At 33.1% G+C, this 9,047-nt stretch overlaps 1 protein-coding gene and 1 long non-coding RNA gene across 3 annotated transcripts; both read left to right on the top strand.

The window, feature by feature from the left end:
• Positions 1-277: 277 nt before the first annotated feature.
• On the top strand, positions 278-2,332 carry LOC104886508 (chlorophyllase type 0). Its single transcript, XM_010670955.4, has 2 exons — positions 278-687; positions 1,412-2,332. The coding sequence occupies exons 1-2, from the start codon at positions 322-324 to the stop codon at positions 2,141-2,143; spliced, it is 1,098 nt and encodes a 365-aa protein (XP_010669257.2). The 5' UTR covers positions 278-321; the 3' UTR covers positions 2,144-2,332.
• Positions 2,333-6,609: 4,277 nt separating this feature from the next.
• LOC125495006 (uncharacterized) lies at positions 6,610-8,365 on the top strand. Of its 2 annotated transcripts, none has more exons than XR_007271451.1 (2): positions 6,610-6,884; positions 7,884-8,365. It is a non-coding gene; the product is annotated as an uncharacterized LOC125495006 (long non-coding RNA). The 2 variants fall into 2 exon arrangements; XR_008968463.1 differs by having other exon boundaries at positions 7,708-8,365.
• The last annotated feature ends 682 nt before the right edge of the window (positions 8,366-9,047 follow it).

Genomic DNA, 9,047 nt, shown 5'->3' with positions numbered 1-9,047 from the left:
TTATTGTATCATCTTTATAGATAAGTAGAAAAGGAGAAAGAAAAAGGGGAGTTTTTAGGGATTTTTTTTATCCATATGAGCCACGGAGGCAGTACAAATTAAAGTCCAAAGAAGAGGAGGGGAAATCGAATCTATGGCCTATCGTTCACATCACCTCAATCTTAACCATTAGGCCAAGACATCTCTGGTAAAATGAGGTTCCTACTTCCTAGGTGAGTAGGTGTTACTATAAATAAGATTGAGGAGTAATATTTACAAGTTACAACATAAGATTTTAACAAACACGTGGTATAAAATAATACAGAGTGCGCTCATAATAGAATGGGAAGTCTTTGGGTTTCAATTTCAGTAATAATGATTTTGATGTTAACCATACTTGACTATTCTGAAGCTGAATTTTCTACTACTACACCATCTTTTTTGCTAGAGAGCATTTCTCAATATGATAATTCTCATGTATCAGAAAAGCTAACTGTTTTTGAAACAGGAAAATATCAAGTTACAAACCCTATTTTGGTGAGGAAATCACAGTATTCAACTCCTGAGCCTTTGTTAATTGTTTCACCAAAAGAAGCAGGGTCATACCCTATACTCTTCTTTATCCATGGCACCTTGATTTCTAATCAAGACTACTCTCATCTCTTCAAACATGTTGCTTCTCATGGCTTCATTGTAGTTGCTCCTCTGGTAAATTCATTTTCCACATTCATCTTTCTTTATATAATTGTCTATATGTACTAATCAACTTTTACTTAGGCCCGGCCTGTATTTGAGGTCTAAAATTGACCTGAACTAAAATGAACTGTATTGACATAAAATTCATACTAGAATAATATATATGGCCTTATTTTGATTACCCTTGTGACAAATTCTATAGCACAAATGGTTATGGCTAGAGTCACATTATTTTTTTTCATTTGCCTAATTTGTTCACGTGTAGTTTTACTTTTAGATGAGAAAACTCCGGCAAAAAATGATTTAGTATAATACTCCCTCCGTACTCTATTAGTTTACCCCTTTCTTTTGCACAGAGTTTTAGAAGAAATAATGTTATGGGTCATATAGAAAGAAAGATAAATCATTATTTTATATTAAAGTTGAATGTACGTGTAATGAAAAGTTCGTGGTCCCATTCCAAAAATAGCCAAAAAAAAAAAGAAAGAGGTAAACTAATAAAAGACACCCTTAAAAGGAATACGGGTAAACTAATAGAGGACGAAGGGAGTAAATAAAATAATAAAAGGTAACAAGAATGTATCATTTGTTGAATTGAACTTGTATCATTTGGCTTTGTTTTGGCTATATATGTTCCCATCAAGATCAAATCTTTATGAGGTAAAACTTGCATGCTATCCTATCGGTGTTAATGTGTGTTGTTTGCCCTCTGGCCTCTACTATCTAATTCTTTCAGCTCTTCCCGCCCTTGGTCATCTTCCCGCCAAGTCAAGCAGACGAAATCGAAATGGCAGCATCTATGATAAACTGGTTACCTTCAAAGCTACACGAAGTGCTACGAGACCATGTCAATGCGAAAGTGAGTGCAGATCTCCAGAAAGTTGCAATATCAGGTCACAGTAGAGGAGGAAAATCAGCATTTGCTCTTGCACTTGGTATGTCCAAAACCAAGCTAAACTTCAACATATCTGCACTCATCGGTGTAGATCCTGTCGCTGGACCAGACAACCATTCGCAAACTGAGCCACATGTTCTCACCTACATCGACAACTCGTTCGATTTGTCGATTCCTTGCACTGTAATTGGCACTGGATTGGGTAGCAAGCGCAACCGTCTGATCCCTCCTTGCGCGCCATCCAATGTGAGCCACCAGCAGTTTTTCAATGAGTTGAAACAAGGTTCACATTTTGTGATTGAGAAATATGGTCATATGCAGATGTTGAATGATTTTCTAACTGATCCGGTAGCTGTTTCTATGTCAGTTATGTGTACTTCTGGTTTCGGCCCCAAAACTACCATGAGAAGAACATTGGGTGGGATTATGGTGGCTTTTCTTGACGCTTATTTTAGAGATGAGAAACAACAATTTTTTACCCTAATGGCTAATCCATCGTTGGCTCCTACTAAGCTCTCCGTGGAAAAAAAGGGCAAGTTTCGATTTGCACCAACTAATGCTCAACAACTTTAATGATTATATCATTTGCTACAATATGTGTACTACTTACTAGCCTTGTTTTCAGCTATTAGAATAAAGGCAGTTATAATGTGGTGTAACTGTTTGAACGAACGCATTAGGGCTATATGTATTATTTAACGATGGTGTGATTTTTATTATATAAGTTGAAGACAATAGACTCTAATTAAGTATTTCATCTAATTTTATATATTCCTTCTGTTACATATTTTATTGTGCATTTTCTCCATTAAGTCGTTCCATATTATTTTATACATTGTGTTTTATTCCATTTTGAAACATGCGTTTACTATTTTTTAATTAATGAGGGGACCTACCACTTTTCATTACTTATCCGCATTTACACATTCTCTGTCCATTCTATTTTTGTCTTTTGACCCATCTCCATTATAAGGATTTTTTTTGCAAATAACCCCCAACAAGTTGCACCATTTTCAAAAGAACCCTTACTAACTTTTTTTACTTCCTCCATTCCAAATTAAATGCAACAAACGGGTACTATTTGTGAGATATACAACATGCATTTGTTGCATTTCATTTGAAACGGATGAAGTATTTTAAATAACCCCCTATCTCCGGCGGAATCTCCGGCGGAATCTCCGTGTGCTTCGGTGCCATTTATGCTATTTTCTGCACCACGTATTTAAGTTGGTGCTACGCTTTGCACCGCTTAAGGTTGTGCCGTTCCTTGCACTTGAGCCAAAGGTTGTGCTGTTCTAGCCAGGCCAATTAACCCTTTAAAATATTGTTTATGGTTTGTTTAATTAGGCGTTGATATTTCTGATTGCTTAGTTCCTAAACTATATAGTCTTACAATTGATCAATGCTTGATTAGGGAATGAATTAGAAGATCGACTTTTAGAGGCTTGCCTACAATTATTAATCCTTATCATGTTATCAATCCTACTGGATATGTTGAATTGAGAGCATTAATATCTGATTGTTGGATTAAAAATTTCTCTAGGTTCATTAACTAATTGAATCATCGAACTTATTTAAATGGAATTTGAATTATAAGCATGGTGGACCATTGTCCTATTTAGATCTTTTTACTTTATCTATCTTTTCTATTATATTTTTCAGTTTGATTATGTACCTTGAATTCTTAAATATGTGACTTAGTTTAATTTTTACAATGCATAGAAATAAGGTGATTTTAAATGATTATTTTCACTAGATTCAATCCTACTAATCCGGCTAAATTATTAGAAGGTTTTGTTAGGAATAATTATTATAGGTATACCTACATGACAACCTAACAGATATGTGGATGACTGCATGAGCTTCTGATCTTTAGTGGAACACAATTAGGATCCCATGAACGTACAATGATTGACTTCATCTCATTTTTCCATCCACCAAAATGGAAATGGTGGTTCTCATGCTACGTAAATCTGCCTTTGGCATGGCTTTTCATGTTAAGATGGTAGTGGTGGTCCTCTAATGAGTCAGAATGTCATCAGATAGCTTAATACTTGTATTCATTACGTGCATGAACGTACGCATGCAGGCTCATCATATTGATCGAGGATTTGAGTCTTCGGAATATGGAAATTAAAGAACGATGATGCAAGGAGAGTTTGGTGGAAGGATAAAAAGAGGGATCAGGGATTTGGTCTTTTGGACCATGTTGCTTTTCTTAAAGGCTGCCACAGTTTCATCACACATGCATTCACACCATGTACGATGTTGTTCCATTATTAGTTGATCACTTGATTGTGATCTTGTGGATTGTTCATTGAAGGACCGAGACCGACAAAGTAGAGACGTCGTGATTAGTTCAACTTAATTATATTAGTAAATATCTCTTATTTTAGAAATAGTAAACAAGAAATTTTTTTTAAAAAATTATTATTTGTAGTATTTTATTTAAATCGATCGAGGTGTTAAATGATGATAAGACCTGTAAACTAGATTGAAATTCAACCCGTTATTAGCAGGTTTGGGTCAAGTGACATGACCTCTTTAAATGCACGAGTCGACACAACTCACATAATAAACGAGTCAGGTTAGGGTTGAGCTCTTCAACCTGAATAACCCATTGAGAAAAGTAGTGGTCATTTGCGGTTATATTTCAAATCTTCCGATGTTTTAAGATGTTGGGCTATAACATATTATAAGCCCAATAATAGATGTGAGTGTCCTTTAGTGAGCTACTAGGGTTTAATATTACCCCTAAAGTTACTCAGTCATAATTGTTCTAAAATCACTAAGTCATTATCCTAGAATCACTCACTCATCACTAGGGGCGTGCTTATTGAGCGAGTAGCGCTTGAACTCTGCTTAGCTCGACTCATGTTCATTAAAATATATTTGAATGCGATCCCTTAACACGCAACATTATTACTGAGCCTCTAATGAGTCACAATGTCTTATGACTAAGCCTTTAAATGAACGCAAATTTGTTGGTGGACTCGAGACCACCATGTGCACTGTGGTCTTGTATTGGAACGCACAAAGTAACAAACAAAACGCAATAAATTTAAATAAATTAAAAATAATGACAAAACCCCATGAATTTAAATAAATTAAAAAAAACAAAATGGCAGAAAACATTGAAATTCTCGTAGAAATTGCGGCTGAACTCCACCAACATCGCTATAATTTTTTTTTTTAAAATAAATACTACAATATTATCTATTACTTTTTATTTTTGGTAAATACTATTATCTATTAGTTTGATTAAACTCATAGGATTAAATTTTCACAACAAAATTTTAAACCAAAAATTGATTTAATAAAAAAAAAGAACGCATGTTTTGTGAAAAAAAAAATTTAAAAAATTAATCTCTATAAATTAGATAATATAAACTGATTTTAAAAAAAAGATAATATAAAAATCCCTTGATACGTATAAGTTACTCTAATTAAAAAAAAATATATAATTTAACTGGCAATATGCTCTTTATATTATTATTATATGTTCTTTATAAGTTACTATGATGTTATAATTCCATGAGTCATATATACGTTCTTTTTCTCATAATGGTTTCATATATATGTACCTTTTATCAATCAATTATTCAATTTTTTTCCAAGTCAATGCCATATTCTAATTTAACTGGCAATATGTTCTTTATATTATTATGTATACGTTATAAGTTACTATGATATAATTCCATGAGTTATACGTTCTTTTTCTCATAATGATTTCATATGTACCTTTTACCAAACAATTATATAATGCTTTTTTACAAGTCGATAAATATATTATAATTGAACTGACAATATGTTCTTTATTTTATTAGTGGATGATTTACAAGTTACTACTGTGCTCTAATTCCATAGTCATTGTTCCATATTCTAATTTAATATGTTCTTTATATTATTATTAGTGAAAGTATTGGGTCAGACCGTCTGACCCAATACTTTCCGTCGGACGACAAGTTCTGATTGTCCTTCTTACTTCGCCGACATCAACAATGTCGACTATGGCGAGGTTGAAGACCAAGCTCAGCAGAAGATGATGATTGTCCTTCTTACTTCGCCGACGAAGACTAATATATGTTTTGAGAAAAAATAATACACAAACACCACCATGGTCTTCTCCAACCCCAACTAGATATCTGTGCGTGGTGATTTCATATTAGTTCTACTTAGATGATTTCTCATATGAAGTGAGGAAAAAATCAGCTATAAGAGGAATGAAGAAGAAGGAGAAAGTGACAGGAAGAGGTTAGTGTTTTTTTTTTAATATTAGTTAGTTGTTAAATGAAAGAATAATAAAACTAAGAATCCAAGTTACTTTCATTTAGACCTAACTTACTTTCATTTAGACCTAAGGTACTTTCATTTAGACCTAACTTACTTTCATTTACTTTCATTTAGACCTAAGTTACTTTCAGTTAGACCTAAGTTACTGTCAGTTAGACCTAAGTTACTTTCATTTAGAGGTAACTTACTTTCATTTAGACCTAAGTTACTTTCAGTTAGACATAAGTTACTTTCAGTTAGACCTCTGTTACTTTCATTTAGACCTAATAAGTTACTTTCATTTAGACTAACTGAAAAAAATGAAGACTAACTGAAAAAAATGAAGACTAACTGAAAAAAAAAATTGAAACCAATTGAAAAAAAAGAAGACTAACTGAAAAAAATGAAGACTACCTGAAATCGTCCGACGAGAATATTGTGTCGGACGAGTCCGACACAATACGAACTCTTATTATTATTATATGTTCTTTATAAGTTACTATGATATTATAATTCCATGAGTCATACGTTATTTTTCTCATAATGGTTTCATATGTACCTTTTATATATCAATCAATTATTCAATTTTTTTCCAAATCAATGCCATATTCTAATTTAACTGACAATATATTTTTTATAAGTTACTATGATGTTAGTGTCAATAATATATCAAACTAAAATAAAAGATATCAATATTTGCAAAAACAAAAACTAATAAATAATACTCCCTTACTTACTTAGGGAGTACTCGTTCAAAATGTATTATTAGTTTGACGTATTATTGACTAATAAATAAATAAAAATTAATAGTACATTTAGAAGGAGTACTCCATTACTTTTAATTTTAAGTACTATATAAAGTTAGTTGTTTTGCAAATACATTGTCCATTCAATTACTTTTAATTTACTTGATTAGGTGTAGGCATTCAAAGGCAGACCAATATTTATTCCTAGTGATCGATGATATGATGGTGGTATTGCAGACTGCTTAATATAGGGGCTTTGCTCATCCGTCTCTCACTTTTGGTTCTATCTTAAATTGGTATGTGTATAAACATTCAGAGTTATTGGGTTGGATTTTCCTTTTGTTTCAGGTTCATTCTTGTATCATCACCTTCTGTTTGATTGACGCTTGGGGGTGTCTTTGTGAGTTAAGGAGTATTATCAGTTCTTTTTAGAGATCTTCTGTAGTATCTTATATGGAAATAGTTTTTGTTGATATTCCAATTAATTCTGGACTCTGATTTGCTTCATCTTGATCTGAGATGATTTTGGTTCTAGATTTCTCAGACATAGTTCCATGTGAATGTGACTCTGATATGTGTCATAATCTTACGATTGTGGGTCATGACTATTGCAATGATGTTTTGGCTTTGACTGATCTTTCCTATACTAGCTGGTTTGTTTATATTACCATAGTTGTTTGAGTTATATGTGCCGTATATTATTTCTTGAAATCTTTGTCATGAGATTAGTGATATAGATCTATAATGCTGAGGGATTAGGAAATTTTGCTGAAGTTTTTAAGTATATAACTTTATATTAGTTTTTATGCATTTTGATTAAATTTTGATATTGTGCACCTAATTTAGTCGTCTGCTTCAGGCCTGTGTTGATCTTGATGTTACTGAATTATTAGTTGAGTATATGGTGCTGGCGTATTTCTTTCCTGCTTCTAGCTCTATTCACGTTGTGAATGCTCTCATTTGATTAGCCTACTCTCATGTGGCCATGTTCTGGTCTTGTGACAACACTAGTCTTTACTTTTGTTTTCTACATATTTGGTCCCCCTTTTAGGTTTTGTTTTGATCAGTAGATAATTTGTGGCATACTGCTTAATTAGGCTTCTTCTATCTATTTCTCAGTTTTGGAGGTCCGTGCTAAATTGGTGTTTGCAGAAATCTCCAAGTTCACCATGTTTCTAATAAGTTTTTGATTAATGCAAGCGGCGTAGATTATTAGTTGGGGTTATAAGGGTTGAGGAGCCTTTTGGGTTAACTTACAGGCGAACTGTTTTTTTCCCTTGTTTTTCTGGTTGCAGATGTTGTGCTCCTTGATATGTGGGAAGGTCGATGGAGAACAATAGCCTAACTCCTATTGTGTTGTTCTCTTCATTCGGTAATAGCTCTCGACTTTATTTTGTCCACATGCTCTTCGGGTGAGTCTTATCTTTGAGGGTCGTTTGTGTGGTTCTTCTTTAAAATATTTTGGTTTTGAAACTTGACACCAGTATAGTGCAACTCGATTGATAAGGAAAAGGTTTGCAAGAGGACCTTGTTCAATCCTTTTTATTTGTTCCTATTCCTTTTTGTGTTGGTTACTAATACTTCTACCTACATTTCTTCTTTCCTTAATATTCATATTTTCTTGTATTGAATATACGACTCGAATTTCGGTTGTGATTCGTTGTGGACATTTGAGTTCTTTTTCATATTAGATGAACGTACTTCAGGTGTATGTTTTCATACTATTATCCTATAATATTTTGTTGTATTGAATATATAACTCGGATTTTGGTTGTGATTTGCTGTGGACATTTGAGTTCTTATTTGATGAAAATACTTAAGGTGTATGTTTTCATACGATTATCCCGTGCTTTCAGGTTTGGGTCACATGTGTGTGGCAGTTTTGTATTTTGATATATATTGAGTATGAAAGGTCCCTAGGTTTATAATACTTCCTTCGTTTTTTTACTTGCAACACTTTCTTTTCATCAACTCCAATGCAAAATTTGGGTAGGAGAGAGAGGTAGAGAGGAAAAAAAATGAGAGGGCCCCATGTGATTGGATAAAGATAGAGAGAAAGGAAAAGCAAAAGTAGAAAGTGTTGCAAGTAATAAATTATTTCCCTTTTAGTAAAGTGTTGCAAGTAAAACAAAAAACAGAAGAAGTATTAGTTTTACTGGCTCATTGACATCATCCTTCTATTTAAGTTGTCAGTAGTTTTACTTGGTTTACCTTGGAGGGCAATAAATTATTGTTTCTGGTGTTGGCTCGGTGGATTAATTGATAATAATGATTCATTACAATGCAATTTTCATAACATGTAAGATTTTTTTATTTTTCTCCAATGGCTTGTTTCACATTAGGAATTTCATTCGTTCATAAACCTTTTTTTTGTTTCTTTAATTTGATTTTTGTGTGAATCAACTCTTGTTGTGAATGAAGCTTTTGTTTGCTGCTGAATTTGGTGGTTCAGGGATGTA

Source organism: Beta vulgaris, chromosome 2 (assembly GCF_026745355.1).
Source record: "Beta vulgaris subsp. vulgaris cultivar EL10 chromosome 2, EL10.2, whole genome shotgun sequence".
In the NCBI taxonomy this organism is placed as follows: domain Eukaryota; kingdom Viridiplantae; phylum Streptophyta; class Magnoliopsida; order Caryophyllales; family Amaranthaceae; genus Beta; species Beta vulgaris.
This window is presented reverse-complemented; position numbering and strand designations above follow the sequence as displayed.

Excerpts from the sequence above, each read along its gene's own strand:
- LOC104886508 (XM_010670955.4), top strand. The coding sequence starts at position 322 with ATGGGAAGTCTTTGGGTTTCAATTTCAGTAATAATGATTTTGATGTTA. Across the intron at positions 688-1,411 it reads TCATTGTAGTTGCTCCTCTG|CTCTTCCCGCCCTTGGTCAT; the intron begins GTAAATTCATTT and ends TAATTCTTTCAG.